Genomic DNA, 26,871 nt, shown 5'->3' with positions numbered 1-26,871 from the left:
ACCAGTTCAAAGAACTGTCAGCACTTTACAGCGATGGAAACATTATTTCTCAGTACTCTTTGGTTTTTAGTTGATGCAAAATATCACCAATATTTATTCTGTGTTCTATTTCTTTCTCCTGCTTTCTCCTCCCGCCCCTCTTTCCCTCTCACTTTCTAAGAAAGGTGCTCTATGTTTTTTCTTCCCTCACCCTGTAGTAATCATTGCTGTTGGATTTTTTTAGAAGCCTCAGTATAAACTGTATTCAAACTCTAGGTTATTGATCTGTTCATTTAAGCATATTAGCATTAAAATAGTTCATGGATGATAATATACTTATTCATAAATGAAAAGAAATTATCAAACATTAAATTTCCACTACTCATAGAAAATAAGGATATCACTGATTGCAAGGTGTATGAATAGCCATTAATATAATAAATTTTGACCAATTTCTCGTAGGTATGTGTCTTGTCTCCATATCTGATCTGTTTGTATCATTAATTATGCATAACGAAACAGATAAAATGACAAATCTGAGATTTTGCATGACATATTTAATGTGTTGCATATGCATGTTACTAGATTTTATGTAATCCATTTTGCACATTTATTGAAATAAATATGAAACGTATTCCACTATCATTATCAAAGTTATGAGCATTTTTATTTTATCTTGCCCTTATTTCACAATTGGAGAAAAGTATGACTCTACAAATACAACCTGTGCACTCTTATTTCAACAAGTTTCTAATATATTCATGATATAGTGGTATTCAACCATGGTAATGGAATCACCAGTAAACCAAATCATTATCACAGCTTCCATATTTCTTCTGAAATCAAACCCACATTATACATACACTGATTTTTTTGGCATGATTAATTCGCAATGAGCTTCATTCTCCTTTTCTTCCAAGGAATTGGGTATGCTTAACTATCACTTTGATTTTTGTTTTCTTTGAATAGGAAGGGAGTTAGTGAGTTAATATTTGTTCTCTTTTATATGTCCTACATGATCTTATATCAGTGAACATTGCATACATGTACTAAAGAGATTGCCTAGAATAATTTGCTAATCATGATGATTGGTTATGTAAACACAGATTGAGAGTGCTAGTTTTGATGAAATGATGGACCCGGCCTTTGTATGTATCACATGTATATATGTTTGCTTCAAAGTTTTGAACTTGAATAAAGTCATGATTTGAAAAAAAATCTAAAAATAAACATGAAAATGAATATTTACTTCAACATCTTTTACGGAATTTTGAAAATTTACAAAATACCACATTCACAATATAAGTACTCAATAATCACAGAAATCACAGAAATATTTATAGGATCTAATAAATCATGTCTGTCATTTAAGTTAAAATAATGGAAAAAATTGCTTACTATACATAATCGTACAGCATTGAACATCACACTCTACCATAAAATTTAAATGAAATGCAATTATTTAAAAAAAAAAAAACTTTTGAAATAGTAAGTAAATGCAAGTCAAAGTCATAAGGATATTTACATTTTTGTTCACATCTAATACTGCATCTTTATTGCATCTTGACATGAAAATTGCCCCTTTAAAAAATAAATTAATCTTTCTTGAATCAAATAAAAATATACCCCTTCCTCATGTGAAAAATACACAGTACTTTGATCTACTATACATGCACATTGTACTTCCTTTTAGAAATAACACAGATCTACAAAGCATATAACAAATTATCGGGTGATATTCTGATGGATAAAAGTAAGATTGGCTGATCTGCATATATAGACTGAATGGAATAAAAATGAACTCCTTTTGCTCTAAATTGATTTTCTTTTCATCAATTCTAGACTACCTGTGATACAAATATGTACATGTAGGGCTAAATATTCAATAAACATGTGTGCATAAGCACTATAAGCTTCTCAGTGTGAAATACACTTGTGTAAATAAATGAACTATAACAGTATGTTCACTATAATATGATGTTATTTGCACAATCTCTGGCAGTGAATAAAAAACGGGTCAAGTATGTAGAGAGCTGGTGTTGGTGTTTGAGCTAACCTGGCACCAGCCATAACACTAGACCTGAAATAAAGCTAGTGTTGGTGTTAAAATAGCACCAAACATAACACTGGACCTGAAATAAAGCTGGTGCTAGGATTTGATTGACTTGATTAGGTGTTGGGCTTGCAATCACATATCATCCTTTATCAACACAAATATCAATACCAACATTTACCCTGGGTAGGGGCACTTTGAGAGGGGCGTAACCACCCCAGCAATCTGGAACTTAGCATTCAGGACATTGGAAGGGGCCCTGACTTTCTGCCCAGGTTGCTGCCCTCCTACAAAGACATCAATAGTGCAAGGCTCGAGGAACCAGTGGTCAGTATACACGGCCATGACACGAGGGACAATCTTGAACTCAAGGGAGACACTTTTCCCGGGGGCTAGCTCTTCTCGGGTGAAGTCAACAAGTTGTCGTATTGGCATCTTCGTGCTGATATTCTGCCAGCTGATATAGACTTGTGTTACCTGTTTAGGAAGATGGAGGCATAGACAGGTTTGAGATATACAGATTGACAAGCAAAAGGAAATCATGATGATATTTTTTTCTGTAAATGAAAGAAAATAACAAAAATAATATAGATAGAGGGTGCTGAATCTGATCAAAGTTCAAATTCAATAACAAATTCTGACGATGAATATTCATATTACACTCCATGCAGATCTGCAATCATTGAAAGTTACAAGAAGTATTCCGATACAATGTATTGCATTAAATCTTCACCAAAATCAGTGGCATAGACTATTAAGACACTACTAATAATCTCCTTGTAATGGCACTGCCATCAAAAGGTGGACAGGAGTGCATAAAAGTCAACAAAAATGGTTGCCTTTCATGGCCTGGTGATGCACCTGCATGTATTGAAAACGATACCAAAATAATTATTGCCCAGATTAAGAGGAGGGGTTCACTTTCAACATCAAAAATTTTCAGGCAAAATCAAGTTGGGAAATGAGAATGAACATAGTATTGGTGTTTACTTTGATATGACAGTGCCCCATCTAACTTTCCCCACCCACCCTCCTACTGGGCTCCTCCCACCTCCCTCCCCTCTGATTGCATTTCTCCTATTACGGGGGCCTGGGGGGTGTTTCACAAAGATTTAAGTATGACTTAGGTCGCACTTAAATGCCGACGCGTATCTGATATGCAATGCGCGATCTTATTGATAGATACGCATTAGTGCGCGTCCTCATGACACGATCTGACCAATGCGGGCAAGCCTTTCATACCGTACGCAACTCGGTATTTAAGTGCGACCATAAGTCATACTTAAATCTTTGTGAAACACCCCCCTGGTCTGATTTCTAACAATCGTGTAGACCGATTGATCTATCTTGTACAGATGGTATGATCAGGCCTGACATGGAAACACCCAAAATAGCCCTCAGGAACAGGCCTACTACAAAAAGAAAATTACATCACAAACATCTGTAAGTGCATACGGATATGACACTGAAACCCTTGATAGCAGATCATTGTAAATTTTAAGCTTAAAAGACGAGAGAGATGGATGGCTCAGAATGGAATACCAGAAATATCCGAGAGTAGAGTGGAATATTTTTGGTATATTATGAAAAAAAGCCATCCAATATAATTATTATCATCGAAACAAGTCATATCACTTATCACATTATGGCATCATCACTCTAGGATCGATTTTGGTCATTGGCATGAGACTTACATGTAGTTCATTATGACGTCATTGAGCGTAATATTGTGATCTATGCTGTGCATTGCTTTCATTGTTGAATATATCGCACATGCGCACTAGATTGCTGAATATGGTATCATACTCGACGGTAATTTTTTTAAACGAGCCTTTGAGATATTGGTCAATGCTCTGATACTGCACAGGCAATTGATGCAGATCAAAATACGCATTTTTAAAGTATGGCTAAAAAAAATGCTCTGTACAGATGATAGTAAGGAATCCATAACCTGAAAAAGAATTAAAATACTGTGTACATATCTGGGTGCTTTGAAAAGATGTCATTTTATAATCATTACTACAATCTAAACATTACACACACAAAATTTCCCCTTAAATAAAAATGGGGCAACTGTCAACTAGTTTTGGGCCAAATAACTAACTGGAAGTTTTTCTAAACTTGCTGACTTATGTCTGTGTCATAACAAAATCAATATGTAAAGTCAATAATGAAGAACCACATATTATTAAAAGAAAAAATTCATTCGAAGAATTTTTTCCTTGAGAATGGTCTGTGGTTGCTAATCATTAATTGCTGGATTCTGTCATATCTTCTCAGACACTTCTTGTATAAGAGAAACTTCTGATGTTAAGAGAGCATACATTTTGCTATTAAAATTCATCCAGATTATTGGGGATAATTATATTATAATTAGTAAGTGATCAAACACTTCTGTTTTGCTCATATTTGTTATTGTTGTTGTTGTTGCAAAGTTATGGCCATTGTGAAGAAAGAGAAACTGTCTTTTTGTTTTATGTTCATCATGAATATTCAATGATTTTATAACCTGTGTTTATAGGAAACCTAAATAGGATAAAGAGAAGAGAAAAGGCGTAAGAAAGAGGGTTAGAGAGAGGTTTGCTGGAAAAGATAAAGCGACTGGGTTATTGGGAAAGGGGTGAAAAAATGGTTGAATTTGGAATTTTTCAAATGATAGAAAATAGATATGAACCCTATTCTGATAAGATTAGCATGAAAAATCATTTCATCTGAAATGTTAAATCAGCAGACGATTGTTATCAGAGAGAGTAACCTAATGACAACTGCCAGACTGGAGTGAGTAATTTATACTCATGGATAGTGAGAAAAATTATGAACTCTGAGTCATTAAGAATAACATACTGTAGCTGTTGCATTACATTTTGCTTTGTCCAGAATACTAATGAATAATAAGCAAATAATGAAACATGAATCATCACTATAATGAACAACATATAATGTAGCTGAGGCATGAGGTTTTGCTTTTCTACACAAACATTAACAGCTGCATGTAACTGGATAATTAGGAGATATCATAAGAACGATATTTTAGATTCCCATAAGCAATCGACACATTGTACCAGTAGAGTTCAATAGTACAAGCATAGTTTAAGTAATGAAACATGTTTTCTTTTTATGTTCAAATTTGCTGATCATCACTTGCAATAGTTAAATGAGAGCAGAGTAAGCCTACTTAAAATGGACAATCTTATGTTAAAAAGAAAGAATAAGAGACTTAAGGAATGGGACTAATAGATAGAAACCTAGGAACCAAGTGTTAAAGAACTGAATGGTAGATATGACACTTATATGCTTTTCACATTGCATTTCCTTAACCCCATACTATCCTTAACCCCGGACTATCCTTAACCCCATACTATCTTTTTTCCGATTCACACTGTCTTTCTTAACCCCATACTATCTGTCCAACCATGGTAATGCCTTAACCCCGGACTATCCCTCAGCTCATGAATATTGATGAATTTACCATACAGAGCGTGATGAACGTGCAATTTGACTTCTGTGATTGGCTAATGCTTAGCCCCACTTTCCTTAGCCCTGTTTCGTTTTCACACTGCATCTCTTAGCACCGCAATTGTGGTGCTAGCACCACAATAAGCCGGATAACCCTGCTTTTTTGCAGGGCCAGGTAGTACCGTACTATTTACCGTGCTAGCCCACGTTGCTAAAACGTAGTGTGCAAACGAAGTGGGCTAAGCTTAACCCCAGGAAATTGTTGGGGCTAAGACCCCCCTTAGCCCCACCAATTTAGGACAAAAGTGCAGTGTGAAAAGCATATTAGAGAGAAAGAGAAACACATTTTGTAGGTGACAAAATAAAGAGTGTGATGCCTACATATCTTGTAAAGAAGGGGAAACCCATAATGTCATCAAAAGGGTCTCGTCCCCCCGCCTATAATGGAAGTTCGAACTCTGAGCCATCAACACCAATTAATATCAAAACGAGGGTATTCCCCAGGGTCTATTAGTCAGGGCTGAATCATGAAATCTATTCTCTGTTTCTATGCAATGTGTACAGACAATCATGAATGCTTTAAATCCTATATTCAGAAAATCCCTGCTGAACACTGATTGATTTTGTGAGTATCATGACAATGCGGTAGGTATATAGACAAGATCCTTTGAGAATGGGGTTTTATCACAAAATAAATCCGAGAGTATCGTTTTAATTTCCTCTGAATGTATTTTAAGTTCAACTGGTTATTTACAGAGGACAGTCCATTCTTGAAAATGACATAAATGCAGATATTTATTGTGTTATGTATTTATGCTATTTCTAACAGAAAACATGAATGTTCATTCTTTCAAAAATGAAACTGATGCCCAGTGTCAAATATACTATCAACCCTCCCCCCCCCCCTATTAAACAGAGGGAACCATCAGGTCCTCTTGCCCCCCTCCCATCCCTCAAATCCTCAAAACTGCATTACCATCTACTATTACCCCTGAGGCCCAGTTCATGTTACCCAGTACATTGATTCCTATAAAACAGCAGCATACAAACATGTATATCCCTTCCAGTACCCAACATTAGCCCCCTCCCCATCCAAACCACATCACCATCTACTATTACCAGAGCTGCCAACCTGAACAAGAACATTTCGGTATTTTTAAAGCTGAAAATCAGTCTTTTGGCGAGGAAATCAGTATTTTCAAAGAAATACCATAGGACAACGCATCTTGAATCTTGAATCTTGAAATACCATAGGACAACTGAATCTTGAAAAATCAGTATTTGCATGAAACCATCAATATTCTTCTCATTTTTCAGTACTAAATACTGAAAATCCGTACTACTTGGCAGCTCTGTATTACCCCTGAGGCCCTATTCATGTTACCCTGTACATTATCATCCACATAAAATAGCAACATATACCAATTTCAGTACCCAACATTGCCCCCCTCCCCCTCCAAACCACATCACCATCTACTATTACCCCTGAGGCCCTATTCATGTTACCCAATACATTATCATCCACATGAAATAGCAACATATACCAATTTCAGTACCCTACATTAGCCCCCTCCCCCTCCAAACCACATCACCATCTACTATTACCCCTGAGGCCCTATTCATGTTACCCTGTACATATCATCCACATAAAATAGCAGCATATACCAATTTCAGTACCCAACATTGCCCCCCCCCCCCCTCCCCCTCCAAACCACATCACCATCTACTATTACCCCTGAGGCCCTATTCATGTTACCCAATACATTATCATCCCAATTATGACAGCAGTATATTTCTGGACTATGTTTAATCCCCATGTGGTTGTGTGGGAGCATACGGATGAATTAAAAAACACTTAAGAAATAGAGCAGTCAAAATTAAAAGGGACTAATGGAGCTTGAAAAGTGATTAGGATCGAAATGGGTACCATTTGGTGAGTGATGAAGGGTGATTCAATAACTAAAAGTATCCTGATTTCATTTTTTGTCCAACTTCAGTCCTCCCTGTGTTTATGCATCTGAAATTGCTAAATAAAGAGCTAAATTTAGTGAATGGAACATTTTTGCTTCTGTACTGCCTGTACATTAGTTGACATTGGTCATGTAACAATAATGGTATACGAAAATTGAATAATTTTAAAGGACCAAATCTGAATCAAGACTTTTGGATATATTCAAAATCTAATGATGGAAAATAAGCCTTTGAAAATGTTAACCTTGTAGTAATATTCAACGAGAAGAATCCTAAAAGTTTGATTGAATTTACTTCTAATTTTGATATCAAGCAAGAAGATAATTCTAAAAATACATTTCAATAGATTTCAAGATAAATAGTACAGCATAAAAAGCAATTATTGGCAAAGCTATACTGAGAGTTGGAATTCACCATAATTTCTACATGACATACATGTATAAATATATAAGATTTGCAAAGTGCGATCATGTGGAAAATCAGGGGAAAACTTGGAAAGAGAGGACAGAGAGATCATGATCTTCTTCTAGCCTACAGTGTATAATGGCAAGGTCGCAACTTTCTATGAAAAGTTCTACACTTCCTTACAGGATATAACCCATACTTCTGCTTCAGACACACCAAGGAAAGGTATACCATGGACTAACCTTCTTATACCATGCCCTTTAGTGAGTCATGTAAGGTAGAGTCTAACCCTTAAACAGAAGGTCTATGAGGCCGAAGGCTGGTGAGACTCATTTTCTCCCATTCTTCCCATACATTTTGGTTCTTTCCTCTGAGAATTTTAAGGAAAGGGTTTAATGGGCAAACCATAATAAGCAAGAAGATGCCAGTTATGACATTGACAGCATGGGCAGGCATGGGGATGTTTGGTCTCATGGACTTTAATCACACTGGTATGGTTGTCTTGCTAAACTATGGATCACAAAGATCAGATTCTCCAATCTTGCAGAGGTGAGGCAAAAGTCTTGAAAAATTAAAAGATATTAATCTCTATTTGCCACTCTCCATCCGAGTGTTTATATAGGTATAAATAAGAAGGAATCCTCTACGCAGGAATAATCTCAAAGGTATGATTTTCCAAAGAAAGAGAGTTCAAGGAAGAGTATATTTAAAAATTGTTTTTAAAGAATCTGCTAAATTACTGACAATTTAAGGTATCAAATGGTAATACCTTTGTGTTACTGTATAAGGGGAAAGTTCTTAATTTGTCTTTGAGCTTGAGGCCCGAACTTTTCACACTGTTACTACATTGTAACAGCTAGACACTGGGGGTCATGTCTCTGAACGGATACTATAATTTTATACAAACATTGATTAGTGGCATATATGGGGGGAGGAGAAAAGGGACCTTGGGGTTTACCTCAATCAGCCATGGCATCCTGTCTGTGCTGGCAGAGATATTTGTTATCATTCATTAATATTTGGAAATGTCCTCAGGGCGCTTTGAAGCGGGAAGAGGAATTACTGTGGGACTCTTTAAACTGGTGTACATTTTGAGAAATTCATGCAAATCAATAGAATCATATTTGAAGTTTCTTTCATGTGACTTTGCAATCTTATTTGTCTCTCTTTCTTTATTCTGGCATTCAGAAGCTGATTTTGCTGGGCATTCCAAAACACACCAAAAAATTGATTCTGTTTTGATAACGTACACCATTATCCAACTATTAACGATGTACTTTGAAACTAAATTAATTGTTACTATGTCACAACCAGTACAATTTGAATATGGTATAAATATCAATGATTGATTCAGGAATATGAGGATAATTTGAATATTATAGAAGGATCCTTGGTTAGGTGGTCTTCTATTAGTATGTGACATTCCTTGAATCGATATCAGCCACCTTGCCTTGGTTACTAAGTCGGGCTCACCAACAGGTTGGATATTCACCCAGATCATCAAGACGATGCATCTTCGGTAACATGAAGATCCTTAGGTGTGTCCACAAACAGGAGTTTCATGCTACCCTTCAAACACAAGAACATCACACTGTAGTTTTAAGATTAGGATTGCGTAGGTCTCAGGTTACTCATAGTGGGGTGACTTTCCTACAACAAGGTGTAAGCATTTGTTCTGGGGTGACAATAAGTCAGGTCTTTCAGTTCTACATTTATCAAACATCATTACCATATCATCCAGAAATAGGAGTGTGTTGTTTTTAGATAGGGTGTGGATATCTATTAATATATTTACAATTACTTCTAAAGGAAATCTTTAGGCTATTTGGATTATCTTGTAAGCCATACAGGAGAGATAGATAGGCAAATACACTGACACGTCATGATAATATGTGAGTCAGAGATAGTGCTCAAAACAATGACAGAATCTTTATTTGATATCAGGAAGCCATGTAATATCAGACAAAAGTCCTCACTCTCTGTTGCAATTTGTAGGGCTTAATAAGTATATTCTTTAGTTTGAACATACCTACATAATGGATTAACAAACAAAAAGTGGTGGGACATAAGGCCTCCACATTCTGGAGCATAATGTCCATGGCAAAGTGTTTTCAATAACAATATGCTGATCCGCAGAAAGATTCCAAGAAACATTGCATTCTGGGTCATAAATGTCCAAGGCAAAAGTATCTTCAATGCAGATTCTCAGAAAGATTACAAGAAAAATTGTGGTTAATGATAAGAACATAGCAAAGAAATATATGTATGTGTAGTTCGACACAACACATGCAATATGATAATATTGCATGTGTTGTGCCGATTTATGAGGTGCAGTAATCTTGTTGCCTGTTTAACGACAAACTATATATAGTGCAGAGTAGGCCAAGAAAGAGAAAGAAAGACCACAAGAAATAATCAGAAAATTATGGCATTACAGCAAAATTTGGATGAAATGGGATAAAAGACAGAGAGAAAAATTATCCCTTTAATCCTTCATGCTGTTTGGTGACTCAACATGAAATGATTCTTACATTTTCCCTCTATCCAAGTTTCACAAGATTGGCATGGTATTAACCTTCACCTAGTATTTGACAGCTCATCAAAACAAAGAGGTGAAGGTCAATACAAAATAGTCATGGGATCCCCTTAATCTCCTCTTTCTCATTTTTAGTTTCTTTTACATGTATTATATTCAGTTGCTTTGCATTATATTACGCATACACTCAATTGATTTTTCTTTTTCTTCTGCTACTCCTTTGATTATGTACATGTATTTGTTTATTCATTCATTCTGTATTGAATGATTAGAGTAGTGTCATCAGAATATGTAGGTACAATTATCATTGTTCTGAATTTTTAAAAATTTCTTCCATTGATTTACACCCACCCCATTCTCTCCCTTTCTTCTCTGACTGCAAGAACAAAATTGATATCTTCAGCTGGATCTCTTATCAAGACTTCAAATGTCTTTCTCAACATTCTGACTTTGTAACATTAAGATGTATATAGCGATTGATCATGGGATTTGTATAATTGATTGCATTGATCATTGTGTATGATCAATTTGTAAAATGAGCCCCAAGTCAATCGTTAAGATTTATGATACAGGGGGCCCTGTGGTTGTCATATCTTCTGAATCATACCACTGAACCATTGTACTCTCATATCAAATGATATGGGAAGCAAAGACTGGATGGGGGTTAAAGACAAAGGGGGTAAGACAGGAAAAGGGTGTGTGCAAGTGAGAATGATAAACACACAGTAACATTGAGAAACAGGTAGAGATGATTGAAAGGAATACAAAGGAGAAAAGGTGGAAAGGGGAGAATAAAAAAGAGGAGAGAGAGAGTGTGTGTGTGTGCAAGAGGAAGAGAGGAGATAAAGAGCAAAATACAGAAAAATATTAAAAAGTCCTAAAGCTTGAAATGCAAGAGAAAAGACAAATCAAAGTGATTGTAAGAAAGAGAGACAGTGACAGACAGAAATCAAAATAAAGAGAGATCAATGTGGTAATAGTGAGAGAAAAAAAAATAGCAATGGAGTGAAGAAAGAGAAAAAAAGGGGAAAAGAGCAGAAAGGGAGGGCTTCAAAAAAGAGAGGGGAAACAAAAGAAAAGGAGAGAACAAAGACCAAAAAGAAAAAAGAGGCAATAAAGGAAAGACAAGGAGAAAGAGAAAGAAAAAGATAAATAAAACAAGGAAGCATAAAGAGAATGGGAAATCTTCATAGCTACAATGAGTTAACAAAAGAAATTTCATACACACAAATATTGACAAAGAGAGTCAAGACATATAAAGTAAAAATGGAAATCAGCTCAGCCTCCTCCCACAGATGTCATGCAGGTACAGACAATAGAACGTCCATCACCATGGCAATGCTAGGAAACCACTGAGGAAACACTGAGGAAATCAGGATGTTCTAAAAGGCAAAATTCCTCTAGTAGATATTTCCAAACTTCTTCCAAAGCACTTCTAAGACATGATGTAATTATAGGATCAAACCAATTAGAAAGCAAAATATAGAAAGTTTTGAAACATTGCAGAGATTCCTACATGTAATTACATACCCATACACGTATCTCAATACATGCTCAACTACAAACATGTATATGTTCGCAGTCAAACTAAAACTAACAAATGAATTTTAAGAAAAGCCAAGTCTGAAATATGCCTCATAGAGTACATTGAGTCATATTTGAAACTTTTCTATTGAGAATTGATTGTACATAATATTTTGCTTATAACTTATCATTATGAATACTGCACGCTGCCTTGGTTTATACTGTACATACACTGGATTTTTCAGTATTTGTACTAGCTGTTCTGCCAGTCTTTTCTTGATTGAATAAATACCATACTACTACTAAATAATTCTGACAAGACCCAAAGCAATGTATTACATTCATCATTAATATTTTTGCTCCTTTATCTTCCTCCCCACTACTTTTTTTTCACATTGTTGGCTACTGAATCACTTCACAGACTTGCATACAATCTGCAGGAAATAAGAATTCCAATAGTACCACGAACCCTACAGGCCCAATGTCAACATTTTTTTCAAACAATTCAGAGACAATTACCATGGGGCAACTTTTGAAGCAATCTACATGTACACTTCAGTACAAATTTACATAAAAAAGTTTTATAGCATTGTTCATCATGTTTGCATTCAAACATTTCTTTCACAATGATGTCTGTCATGTCGCCAAGATGAGTGCAACCTGCAGGAAATAAGATTAATATGAAGAGTACTGTACCAAGTACGTCTTTTCCAAGCTTGTGGATTCCTTGAAAATGTCTGTTATCATCTTTTATTGCCATAAGTAAAGAATCTTTCCCCACTAGTTGGGACTACACATTATAGTTGTCAACTGTTAGGAAATGCAGACTATCAACACTCATGCAAGGAGAAATACTATCAAGAGCTTTGACAATGATTGAGCCAAAGATAAGACAGGGCTGTTGCTTTTTGCAAGAGATCAGTGTCACAAAGTTGAGTAACAGCCTAAGTGATATAAAGACAGATGAGAATATATTTTAATATAAGTATTTCCTTTAGTCAAATTTATATTCAGTCCAATTGATATTGTTCGACTTGTTACATGTACATATACATATAAAGTGAATTAGTTTATATGTATAAGAGAGCATTCATTGGATACGTGATGTATTTAATGTTATATAACATTTTCTGAGTTTTCCTAACTCTCTATTTTAATGGTCACTCAATCATTATTCCCTTCCAAAGAACACAGTAAATTTGTTGATGAGATGTCAAATGTATTATTAAGTTCTTGTCTTTTCACATACATTTTCAAAAGGTTAATGAAACCTACATGCAGTTCTCTAGGCTTACCTAGTCTGCTATGCAGACTCTGAATGGCTCATGAGGTGGGATCTGCTACTGGTTTGCAAAGCAAACCAGCCTGAAAGGGCGAGCGTAGCGAGCCATTTTTTCAGTAGACCTAGTCTGCTAAGCAGACTCGTTGAATCAGCTAAGGTACACACACTGCAGATGTGGGTCTACATTTGTAGACTAAGGCTTACCCGAGCTAATTCAACCATGGTATGTGCTGGTGGAGTATAAGTAGGCATTTGCATAGCGCCATCTATCTAGAAACAATCTCTTGCGAGGTGCATTGTTACTATTATCTTAAGCCGGCTTTAGTTAGAGTTGCACACAGTGTACATGTAGACAGCAAATAAAATGCTACCAAAAATATGCACTTATTTTTGTAATTAATGCAAAATGTAAGTGGATGAAAAATGTCAGAAAAAAAGAAAATCAAAACTTTAAAAATTACAATTCATAAACATCACTAGAGGTATGATTTTTTTATCTATTTATCTGTGAAAGGAACATGCATCACATTTTATTCCGTCAGTATATTTATTTTGAGCTTAAGGTCATTCTCAAAGATCTTATCACTTCAAGTGGGTGAAGATAGATGTATTACTAATGCTCTGATATTGGGCCTTCCTCTTTCATTCTATTTCAGTTCTATATGCTTAAGCTTATCACCATCAGTTGGTAATCAAACTCAAAATTCTAGTTTGTAACATGATTATTGTTGTGCAAGGGCAATATGACTTTTTAACACAAGTTAAATATTCACAAGAGTGAAACAGCATGGCTACAATTTACTTGTTTCCAATGAGCTTATTTTCCCTGACATAATGCCTTATTTTTCTAGATAGGCAGGATGGATTTGATGCAAGGTTACATTATTCATTATCTTGTTATTAATACAAAAAAGTCATTTTATCTCCCACAAAACAGAAACAGGTTCATTTAACACCTTTGTGACAATTGGTCAAAAGCACACTTCATTTAATAAAGAGGCCTTCCAAAATAATGACACAAGATTTTAAGGTTGAAAATAAACATTTTTTTCACCAAATAGAGAGGGTCTGGGGAAATTTTAGTAATTACATGTACAAGGAATTAATTTTATTTTCTTAATACATTTACTTTCAAACATTGCTACATGGTGCAGAAAAAAAATTATAAAAAAAGAGGGATACTCAGGTAGCAAGAGAAAGAATATGTAGTTGAATAAAGGGAAGAAAAGGGGGATGAATAACAAAGAGTGAAATAAAGAAAAATAATAATATGCAGTCAATGTGAAGAATTGCAATTGCAATTAGAATTGCAATTGAAAGAAGTTAAGTGTGTGCACATTCGATACGGTACAATCTGAGGATTGCCACATGTGGATGACCAGGACAAAGTAAAGAATCACCCTTCTCCGAAAGAAGACATTTCCAAATGACCAAATAAAGTATTTGAATGTTTTCCCAAATAGGATAACAAGAAAATAAGACAAATTCATTGATTTCTTTCTCCTGTTTCATTTGAAGGCCCAACACCAAAGAGATAAAAGCTCAACAACTCAGCAGCAGAGATCTACAAGTAACCTCTCTTCACTTCATCCTGCTACTACTCAAACCATCACTACTCAAGCCATATTTGGCTCACCTCATCTGGTTTACAGTCCTTTTCAGGACTTCACTTCAAGAAAGAATTCTTCTTATTTCCGTATATCAATTTCATTCTTTCTACCTGTATTTCCTTCCCTTCTTCACATTACACATTATGAACCGTAAACCTCTACGTTATAAACTCCACCATGCAAACCTACAAAGATCATTGAACAAGTCTTCCTCACCTCATCTCCTGTATAATTCCCAATGTTCTTGACTGTCACCTTAACCGTAACATTCTGGCATGGTTGTATGGAAGCAGGTGTCACCATCAGATCAGAATAGTTGAATAATGTGTAGGAAAGCCCATAGCCGAATGGAAGCAGAGGATCACCGTGGAAATAGCGGTAGGTACGCCCATCCATGGAATAATTCTCCATTGGTGGGATCTAGAAAAAAAAGGGGAAAACACTTGATAGAAAGAGCCAATAAATAGCATTCAATAATATATCCCTTGACAGTTTCCATTTATGCTCTATATTATACTGGTTTTTTTTCTGTTTTACAAAGTAAGAATGCCCTTCTGTTAAATTGTACTTGATTTGTATTGCTTTATATTACTTTGTATTATGTTTTAAATGGAAATGAAATAAAAGAATTGAATTGAATAGTTAAAATAATTACAAGTATGAATATAATTCCCCCCAAAATAAATATCTACATGTACTACAGAGCAAGCCTTATGTGCATAATTTTAACAAGAAAGCCAAATTATTTCAGAGTCTATTTCCCTAATTTTTTAACTCTAAATTACATTTAAAAAGTTAATCCATTCATTAAATAATTATTGAATAAATATGTATCAAATTACTTGCATTCAGCTAATTAACTGTTATGCCATTTAATGGATTGTACTCTCCCTACTTATTGGGTTGAAAAATTAAACCAAAGAAATCCTTATATCATCAAACAAGCATACACATTTTTTTATAACTAGGTAATAATGGAAGCTGGCAGCTTAAAATGTAAGTCAATAGAAACTTAGAAAATGTAGCCATGACACTGCAGAGGAGATAACTCTGCATGCTGAAGGTGAATCAATTAATGACAGGATACCCCAAAACATATACAAGTAGGCCTATACTTTATCAATATAATGTCTAATGTATCATCATAAGACAGTGGTCATTTGATCTCCTTACAATCAATGCATCACCTTTTTGTCACAAATTAATTACCTAGTATGACAACCAGGGTCCTGTAAACTCAAACATTAGCAACTGATCATAAAACATTTTTCTACGATTGATTCCATTCACTGCAATGTACAATCAATCATGAAAATCAAGCGTACGATCATTCACTATTCGTTGTGTTACGGGACCTAGGCTTGGTTGCAGTCACTTTCACAGTTTACTGACCTGAGCATCCATAGCGGGCCAGGTGGAAGGAAGCCTGCCCCCAGGGTTTGAGCCATGGGCATTCTGGAACATCATCCTTAGAGCCACACCCGTTGCCTGGGAAGGAAAGAAGCATTCTACGATAGCTTGAACTGAAGGGCTGGACATGGCCCAAGTGATGTTCAGAGGTCCAGCGTTGAAAAGAAGAAGGATAACTGGTTTCCCTGAGGCTGGTATAAAGATTAAATGAACAAATTTAATAAGATAAAGTTTGTAGGCCCGTTTTCTGAAGTCAGGTTTAATCTAAACTCTGGTTAAAGTTGTGGTTTAACAATGAATAGCCAATAGTGGCATATATCTCTTAACAGTAGAATTTCATGTATTGGCTCATTTTTCTCTCAAATCATTCTTAAATTTTTTTGGAAGGATAAATAAGATAGCTTTCATCACCATTCATAAGTTAAGAAAGAGCACAGTAAACATAGGAAACATACAATATAAGGAAAATTTGACATTTTTGCTTTCCATAATTTTATTACAACCACATTTGTTAACAACTTTGTTCCTTGCCCCGAAATGGTACCATTGCTGAAATATGAGGATTTGTGATTACATAATGAATTACAAGTCTGATGATATAACATCTGCAATTCATCTGATTCGGCAGACTATGCATATAATGATAATATAGGATCTGTATAGGGCACATATCCACCTTTGTAGGTGCTCATGTCGCTCCTATATTATCCCTGGCTAAGCTAGTTTACCGATTACTGTTTTCCTCACCTGGGTTGAGTGCAACACAATGTGGGTAAGTTTCTTGCTGAAGGAAAACATACCATGGCTGGGAATCAAAACCACGTCCCTCAGATTGAAAGACAAGAGTCTTAACAACTACACCATGACAAACCAACTACTACTGTCTTTACATTATCAACTAATATTCTCTGCAGATTTTCTATTAAAGAAAATTGCCAATGAACAATTGTTGATAAAAAAAATAATGCCAGACTGGGGTGTATGGGAATTGCATTATATAATATCAGTCTGTCTCCAACAAGTACACAATGTACTCAGATTATTTTTAAGATTTTCTCTTAAAATTATTGCTTTCAACATACCATAGCGTACAGCATCTTGAAGGAGTTGTTCTTGTTTGCCTGGAAGCAACATGTCATGTCTGTCATTACTTTCCATTTCAATACCAATCCCTAAGAGAGAAAGAGATGGGTTGTGAGTGAATTGGTAGTTTTGCCAGTGGATTTTGTCTATCTCTATGCTGTTGAGAAAAGTGCAGGGATTGAGTTAAATTTTCACTGAAAGGCAACTTAACAAGCAGACATTTCATACTACATTCCATCGATCATAAAAACAAAAATCATCATTACAATATTAATCATTGTAACGCTGATAATAATCATCATCATTCTGATTAGAAGTGTCATAATCATCATAATCATCATCCTCACCACCACCTTCATCATTATCCCCTATATCATCAGCATCATCATCATCATTGTCATCATACTGATCAGAAGTGTCGTATTCATCATTTTCATCATCACCACCATCATTATCATCTACATGTATACCATCATCATCATCATCGTCGTTATCATTATCAGCATCATCATCATCAGCAGCAACATCATCATCATCATTATTATCATCTAATCATGACCACAACCACCATCAGCAGCAACAGCAGCATCACAAAAAACATCAGTCCTTAACACTTTCAAAATCATCAACATCAATTCAATTCACTTTATTCACATCCATTAAAATCATAGTGTCAATACTATCTGCATTTTACCAAGCATATTTGATAAGAATAATTACCACCTCAAAATCACAATTCGAATCACCTCCAGCATCATCATCATCATTGCAACCAGTCATTAATGCCACCAAAATCATTACAAGCACCAAGAATTATAACTCCTGCTGCTACCATCGTCATCATTATAATTGTCATTTCTTAGACTCATTCTTACACCTTCACCACAATCATCATCATCATCACGAAACACTGAATTGAATTGAATCATCATCATCAACCCTTCAATTTACCTGTTCCTAGACAAACGACCACCATGTCTGCTCCCGCCACAGCATTCATGACACCTTGCTGATCGTAGGCTTCACACTTAGGATACGGACATCCAGATGCATTCCTGGTCTTGGTTGCTATGGGCGACAGACCTTCCAGGACCGTGGTAACAAACCGAGGGTCAGGCTCAGGTGCGTAGTCACCAAAGAGGAGGTTAGAGTTATTGGCAAAAGGTCCTACCACCTGATGAAAAGGCAAAAGAAGAAGGTAACTGAAATAGTGGGCAAGACCAAAGAAGAATCATTGGACAGCGTTAAGTGTGATTGTTAAAGGGGTCAGCAAAGGTAAGCAAAAACAAAGGACAGCAAAATTCGAAGTATAATATTGTAAGAGGAATTAATACAAAAGGAAGATACCAGAGAAAATATGCCAATCTAATTATCTAATTAAGAACATATAAGTTGAAATACTTAGTTTCCAATCATTTTAAATCTGTTGCAATTATATTTTGAGGTAAATAGAATTCTTTCAAACTAATTAATGAATCCTCAATTTGTTTTATGTGAGTACTGAAGTCTATGAAAAGCATTGGTCTACACATCAGGATGCATACTAACATGTACATTATGTATCAATATCACTTACTGCTAAAGTTTGAATGATGCCCTCTATTGGCAGAGTGTTCCTCTCATTCTTGATAAGCACAAAGCTCTTGAGGGCAGCCTTCACTGCAAGTTGTTGGTGTTCAGGTGACAGTACAACTTGATCCGCATTGAGCTGGGCATAGGGGTTGAGATCCACAGGGTCAAACTCACCAAGACGTAGGCGGGTGTAGAAAAGAGGAGACAAACTGTCTCGAAGGTCTTTGATGGTTAGCATGCCAAGTTGAACCTGAACAAAATGAGAGTATTACTGTTTGGGATATTACAAAAAGCTCAGAAAAAGAGATCAGCAACAGTTTGTGAGAAAAATTACCCCTTGTGACTGAACCGGGGCCAGGGCTTGGGCAGGGTAGGGGCATGGCAGGGATAAGAGTAGGGTTAGGAGTTTAAGTACTTACAGCATCAGTCTACTCATATCAATATAATTAAAAAAATGCTCAACCCAACAGTATTAGTCACATTAACCAAAGATATAGCTACGTCATTCACACAGCAATCCTGCTAGTGCCTTCTTGTCGCTAATCCTCACTTTTATCACAAAAAAATCAATTTGCCAGGAATGCTTGAAAACGGATGTAAAAGATGCAACTCAATACAACAGCTTTCCAGGACTTCCCATCGACTGTCTTTGACAGCAGCAATATAAAGATACTTGTAGTATTCCTGCATGAAAGATGCAGCTCTAACTTTTGGTAAGGTATTCATTAACTATCAAAAGCATCATCTTTTCTCACCGCTTCTGTAAGGTAATCATATACAGCAGGCAAATTATGTCCCAAATCCAGGTTGCAACCTGCCTTGAGGCTCTTAACAGCAGTTTCCAGATATGATGTGGTGTAGTTGTGTGAGATTTCCTCCAGCTCTAGTGCTCTCTGATCACTGACTACATAACCTTTGAACCCCCATTCTTTTCTCAGAACATCTGTCAAGAGATAGGTGTTAGCACAAGCAGGGATGCCATTTACACTAATAAAGAAAGAAATGAAGGAAAGATGGCAATTTTCTACAAAATGTGGATATATACGAAAAAATGAATTGCTCCAACACTAACAAGACATAGTTTGTTTGAATCACAATTTTTTTTCTTGCAATATTGCACTATTATTGACTGTTTTTGCTTCCAGGAAAATAAGAAAAATAATTTATACATTCGCTAGATTTCCAAAAATGCCATGTTCCAAATAACCTCTAGAGAAAAGTTCTTTCACCTAGACTTCACATCTGTACCTTCCCTGGAGTAACAGATAGTCATACAAGATAAATATGACAGGAAAAATCAATACGCTGATATGGTGATGTCAGTGAACCCACCTCACCTGTTATAGCTGCACATGAAACTGTACGTTCCTGCCTTGATGCACTCTTTAAAGGCTGGGAAAAATGTCACCTGCAAATCTTTATCTGACACCTCGAAGGAATTAAAACAAAACAAGTTAATTTCATCTTTGATAAAATATGCCAAGTTTTAAATTGCAAAAAAGTGCAAGAGAAACATGAGAACTTTAATAGACAACTTGTCAAATTTCAGATCCATGTCTTTCTTGCAGGAATCATACAAGCACCTACTCATAACATATCATTACAGTCATCATAGATGAAACAATTGAGACTGCAGGAAAGCTGCAATGAAAAGACATATAACATCCTTTAATAAATAGGGATTCCTGATAAAAGATGCAGCGCAGATTTTCGACAAGTTGCATTTATACTAGGATGACATTGATTTCTTTGATTGACGTATCATATTAAAGCGCGGATATGCTGTTCGGGGATGTAATTTTTTTGAAAGTTCAGATATCATCCCCCAAATGATTTTATTTGTTTAATCTATTTTTAAATCACTCTTTATCTCCTCAAGATCAAAGTAAAGACTCAAAGCTATCATGTAACATTTATCAATGATAAGTGGGATCAAACTATATGATATGTGTGTTCAAAGTATCCATAATTCTTTGTTTTTTTCCTTGAACACACTGTATAAAGAAAGGATGCAGGTTCAGTGTATTTTAATTTCACTGATATACATCTTTAACTCTGTGTGCGCTGGGCCATGAACCCCTCTATGCTGGATTATTTTCAGGGAGCGAAAAACGCATAGCTTGTTTGAGCATGGCACCAAGTGTGCATTGTTGCAAAGTACGCCTAGAAAGGGTCAAACTCTCTCTCTTTTTTATTTCTCTATTTTTCATGATTGAAGCTGATGTTTTGTTAGCATTGTTGTTTTTTATTGCCTCTGCTGCTGCTGTTGTTGTTATACAATATACCTTGGCATTGAATGAGAACCTTGATGAGGGGTAGTTTTCAGGTCCAGAATAAGCTGCAAAATGTTTACATCCAGCGTTAGCCAAAATGTACCTAGGATGGTTGCCCTGGAGTCCCCGTACAAAGCTCTTAGCAAGCTCTCCCGTCAGGTATGGGTCCTCACCGTATGTCTCCTGTTGAATAATAAAAACAATAGGTCGAAATTAGATTTAACCTTCTGATTACTGAATCTAATTTTAACCAGGGTGCTACATAAGCACTTGCCCGATTGCCCGGGGCAAGTAAAAGTTAGAGCTGGGTAAGTGTTTTGAAGTAAAGATCAAAACTATTTGCCCGAATTGGGCAAGCGAAATTCTCAAAGTAGAATGACAAAAATTAGGGTCAATATGATATACTGACCCTAATTTTGGTCATGGCAGGCAAGATAAAATCACTTTGGAAAAAGAAATGCAATAACAAATATCAGTTCATGTCAAAAGAGAGGAAAAAGGTCATTGGTTTATAAAACCACAAAAACTTTCTTTTGGATAGGTAAAACCTTTTTTTTCAATGATTTTTTCGGGCAAGTGAAATAGATTTTTGGGCAAGTATATTCCAACTTTTTAAAGATTTACTTGCCTGACCGGGCAAGTGCTTCTAAAAAGTTATGTAGCACCCTGTATTAACATAAGAAATATTGCAGCAAATATCAGGTAACCCACTGCCTACTGAAACCAGGCAGTCCCTGTATAAAAGTTCATTAGAATTTTGGAATTCAGCAGTCAAGTAGTTAACAAAGGAGAAGCTACAGATCAACTATAGAGTATAATTCACCAAAGCTTTTCTCTTGTTAACTAATTGACTGCCGATTTCCATAGTGGTGATGTCAGCAGCCATAGAAGCAGCTGTTTAGGGGGTGGGAAGTAGTGTTTGTGGTAATGGTATATCTAGCAGTGGTAGTAACTGTGATTAATCAAGTGATAGTGGAAGACTGGAAAGGACCGCTGGAGTGGAAGAGAAGACAGAATGTGTACCAACATTACCAGCAAAAACAGCAGCAGAGGCAGGGTATTTACTCTCTACAATGCATATCACAAAAAAAAAGTTTACACTTAGAAAAAAATCCTGTAAAGTTATATTTTTGTAATATCTTGAGGATTTTTCCACATTTTAACACTGGTACAGATCCATTTAAGCAAATGAGGATATAACTGTTGAAAAGATATTTCGGCTTGAGTGAGCACCACTTACTTTTGAAAAGTTAGTGAAAAAACGATTTGTGCAGAACTTTGAAATAGTTATGCGAATAAAAGTAGACCTTAATTATGAAGAACATGTAGAATTTAGCTAGTAAACTGATTTGAAGATATCTTTTACCTTTTTAAACTTGTTTCCTAGCCCAAAACACCTCAAAGAGTGCATTGCACCCCATCCCACTCTCCCACACACCGAGGCCATCGTGACAATATTTTTTTACACTGAGATGTGATATACTAGTACATGAAATTGCTAAGGCTTGATTTTCATTTTGTTAATCATTGTCAAGCTTGGAAAAAAAGTGTGGAGAAACAAGTATTAAATGAAAAATTAAATGTAAACCCACTTTAAAGGATAAAAACTTAGTGAAAAAGATGTCTGATATAAACTTTTGTTCAAATTTAGTTAAGTCCTCATATCAAGCTGGCAAAAAAGGGGTAAAGGTTGTGCTTACCAAGTGTTGAAATTTCAATTTGGGTGGCAAAATTGTTGCAAATTGCTTAAATGTATCCATTTAATTTCAATTGACTAAAAGTGCAAGGGAAATGTATGAGAAATGTTTTGCAGGGTAAGTTTGATTTTGCCCTTTTCCCTTGACACAGCATGAAAACGAGCATTTCTGCGCAAACAGATTTCTGTGAGCTTTACAAAAATGGACAGTGCTCACTCAAGTGTGACATTCTGTCGTAACTTTTACTTTCATTGAATAGCTAAGACCCAACCCAGGATTATATGTTAAAAAATTACCCACATGTTGTATGTTTTTTAATTCCAAGGGATTTTTCAATGTGTAAACTTTTTTTTCATACACACTGTATAATAGAAATGGGCCCTGTTTCAACAAAACATGCCATCAAGAAGAAATGAAACCGAAAGGGGCCTATGCTATTTGTCAAAGAGTGTTCACCAGATGTATTGCGTCCACCAGTCCCCGGCAAACCTCAATAGTACAATAATACACCAGAAGGTGGTCTGTACTCAGAGAGGAATAGGAAGAAAATAAAAATTATTTTGAAAATATTTAACAAAGTTGCTCTAGACTCATCAAATTCTGAAATTCAAAGTACCTTACATCACTAAATCATAATCTGCCATTGATAACATAGGGGAGACTGGGGTTACTTGAAACATGGGATAAGTTGAAACATTTTAACTTTCTTTAACGCCTGTAAAATAAATTTATGCAACAATGCCCTCAATTTATTGCTATTAATAATACAACAGTGCGGATTTATTATTGCAATAAATTGAGGGCAGTATTGCATAAAAGTAAATTTATGCAATACTGCCCTCAATTTACTGCTTTTAATAATACAACAGTGTGTGGAATTATTTTTGCAATAAATTGAGGGCAGTTTTGCATAAATTTATTTTACAGGCGTTAAAGAAAATTACAATGTTTCAACTTACCCCATGTTCCAACTAACCCGGTCTCTTTACTGAAACACAGCCCTGGACCCTGAAGGTAGTTCTTACTTGGTTTCTTCCCCAGTAAGGATGTCTCATGATGTTGATAACAGGACTGAAGCAACTCAATCCTTGATGATTGTTAAAGTCTCCATGTGCTTTGTAATAGTTGTTCTTAGCTCTGACCTCATAGCCGGTTGCATTGGCAACTTGAAATAAGAGGTCCCGGCTGAAAAAAAAGAAAGCAATTTAAAGTAATGAAGTTTTACCAAGAAATTTGTTTGAAGCTTCTACCCCATGCATATGTAGGCCTTTCCTTCAAACTACTCATACAGTAAATAATCATATATCATGATCATGTTGTGTAAATGATCATGAAAAAGGGTTTAAATAAATGCGTCCCTGTGTATGATTTGGCATTAATTATGAAAGGTTTTTGATGATTTTAATACAAGCACACAGCAGTAAAAATAAATAAATTCATTGATGAAGAGTTGATGAAAATCCACTGAAGAATAAGAGATGATCTATTAAATGAAAATGGTGTTTTATGACATATGAGGGAGCTGTTTGCAAGAGACATCACAAAATCAAACTTTCAATATTTATAGCCAACATTAAGCCTGACCACTCATTCAATGAACAGGGCCTGACCATAAGTTATTCCATTTTATTCTTCTTCTAAACCTTCATTAATGTGTACTTTTTCTCTGCTCTGAATAAAACAAACTTAAAATCAGGCCAGGGTGAACTTCTACTTTAGTTCAAGGTAAAAAAATATATTGTCATGATAATGAAAAGGATTTAATGGATCATATTCTTACTTCATACTTGGTGTTAATGTTTGTTAGAAAATATATGTGACAAATATTTATTTCTGGTGTTTCATTCTCATCGATTAGTACCAACCTGAAAGCTGCAGCTAGGCCGAGAGCTTGTGGAAAGGCAGTGGCATTCTTAGCCTGAGCATCCCCGCGCAGGCACTCAGTGTTCCAAACATACTTGCCAATCTGCAGACGACTGATCCCCGGAGCTGGCCCGTTTGGATCCGCTCCTCCCCTCGCAAGCTGGTATGTCATATCATCCACTTTTAAACGATTTAATAAATCGTCTAAACGCTGGTCCCATGGCAAGGAATGGTTCCAAAAAGGAAGTTCACTCTTTGATGCAAACTCGCCATTCCCAACACTAATTCTTATGAGAGCAAAAATGAATAGTCCAGCGAAAACTATTCTAATAACTTTCCCCGTCATTTTAAACATTTCTGACTAGATCGTAAGCGCGATCAGGTGACCATAAAATTTATCACGTGGCGTTTGGGAAGCGAGACACGCCCACTTTTATAATCAACCTTGCTTTAACTTTCCATTTTAAGTTCATAATTTAAGTTCATAAGTTCATTTTATTTGTCTTTCAAATTTGAGTTTGTTGAATACATGACAAACGTACAAGTGTGTATGAAACAATAAGCAGAGTACTTAATAAAACATACCATACAAGTATACATAAAACAGAGTATGCAGAATAACATTGTTTTTATACAGAAAAAATAAAAATAAAGGAAGACAGGGAGACCTAAGTGAAGCAATGCTTGTAAATTAAGGTTCCTCATTACGAATTCAAAGAACATTGGATAAACAACACAGAAATGGCAATATGATATAATATGATAACTAAAGAGAGAGGCTGGGAGAGAAGAGCTAGGGACACATTAATGTACAGAAGGGACAAAAAAGGGGACATGAGGACAGAGACCAGCCAGGCCCGGGAAAGGGGGGGGGGGTGAAACATTGATAATTTAGCATTAACTAATAAATAACACACGAAAAATTGGCTGTACGAATCACTTCCATAGTTACTCAGTAAATAAGATTTCAATTTTCGTTTAAACACTGTAGAACTCAATGTCAGGGTCAAGTGCATTCCAAAACCTGGGTCCAGTGCAAACTAGAGTATCCAAAGTGAACTTTGTTCTTGCACGAGATATATGGAGAGTGGAAGATTATCTAGTATTGTAATTGGTTACTTGACTATTTTTCTTAAATATCAGTGCCAGAGCTGAATTAGGGAGACTTCCTGAATCAAAATCATACATAAGAGATCCTAGCTGCATAAAGTAAATGTCTTCCACTTTCAATAAGTGATTGTCATGAAATAAAACATTTGTATGGGCACGATAACTGACATTACATATACTTCTTATAGCTCTCTTCTGAATAATGAATAATTTTTGCAATTGTGTTTTAAGTGAGTTGCCCCATGCAAGCACACCGTAGTTTAAGTAAGGAACAATTAATGAGGAATATAATATAAATAAAATTTCTTTAGGGAAAACTGACCTCAACTTATATATAACACCAGTATTTTTAAAACAGTTTGCAGAGATGATTTTCAGCCAAAGCTAACACGAAGTCAATATAAAGGCTTATCAAAATTAAATACTTTCTTTAATTGGATGAAAAAAAAATTATGTAAAAGGCGTACCACGTAAGAAGGATCAAATCTTGGACCATGTTTGACAGAACTATTTTTTGACAACAGTTTGCAGAGATGATTTTCAGCCAAAGCTAAAACGAAGTCAATGTATAAAGGCTTATCAAAATTAAATGCTTTCATTGATTGGATTAAAAAAATTGATGTAAAAGGCGTACCACGTAACAAGGATCAAATCGGGGACCAGGTTTGAGAGAATTTTCTTCTTGTTGCTGTTGTTGTTGTCGTTAAATTGAAGCATTTTAAAGAATAAACAGAAGATGATTTTTTAAAGGACAAGTACACCCAAACAAAAAGTTGATTTGAATAAAAATACAAAAGTCCAACAAGCATAACACTGAAATAATTATCTAAATCGGATGCAAAATAACAAAGTTATGGCTTGTTTGATTTTTCTCTATTGATTAAAATCATCATTTTTCTGGTGTGGACTTGACCTTTAAATATTCTAAAGAATCTCAATATACTATTAAGACTTTGCATATCATACTGGTTGAGTTAATTATGTTTTTCCGCTGCACATTTATACATGTTAAACTTTAAAAAAATGATGATTTATGCGAGAAAAGTA

At 35.5% G+C, this 26,871-nt stretch overlaps 1 protein-coding gene across 1 annotated transcript; it reads right to left on the bottom strand.

The window, feature by feature from the left end:
* Positions 1–1,447: 1,447 nt before the first annotated feature.
* LOC121416194 (beta-D-xylosidase 1-like) lies at positions 1,448–25,082 on the bottom strand. The gene is made up of 11 exons (XM_041609688.1): positions 24,717–25,082; positions 23,877–24,036; positions 21,167–21,337; positions 20,219–20,310; positions 19,637–19,868; positions 18,886–19,131; positions 18,261–18,483; positions 17,309–17,398; positions 16,209–16,417; positions 15,033–15,236; positions 1,448–2,509 (listed from the first exon to the last, which is right to left on the bottom strand). The coding sequence occupies exons 1-11, from the start codon at positions 25,067–25,069 to the stop codon at positions 2,210–2,212; spliced, it is 2,280 nt and encodes a 759-aa protein (XP_041465622.1). The 5' UTR covers positions 25,070–25,082; the 3' UTR covers positions 1,448–2,209.
* Positions 25,083–26,871: the final 1,789 nt, after the last annotated feature.

Source organism: Lytechinus variegatus, chromosome 5 (genome assembly GCF_018143015.1).
Source record: "Lytechinus variegatus isolate NC3 chromosome 5, Lvar_3.0, whole genome shotgun sequence".
Lineage (NCBI taxonomy): Eukaryota > Metazoa > Echinodermata > Echinoidea > Temnopleuroida > Toxopneustidae > Lytechinus > Lytechinus variegatus.
Note: the sequence above shows the minus strand (reverse complement) of the source record. Positions and strands in the feature narration are given on the sequence as shown.

Excerpts from the sequence above, each read along its gene's own strand:
- LOC121416194 (XM_041609688.1), bottom strand. The coding sequence starts at position 25,069 with ATGTTTAAAATGACGGGGAAAGTTATTAGAATAGTTTTCGCTGGACTA. Across the intron at positions 24,037-24,716 it reads GGCCTAGCTGCAGCTTTCAG|CCGGGACCTCTTATTTCAAG; the intron begins GTTGGTACTAAT and ends CTTTTTTTTCAG. Across the intron at positions 19,132-19,636 it reads ATGATTACCTTACAGAAGCG|GTTCAACTTGGCATGCTAAC; the intron begins GTGAGAAAAGAT and ends CATTTTGTTCAG.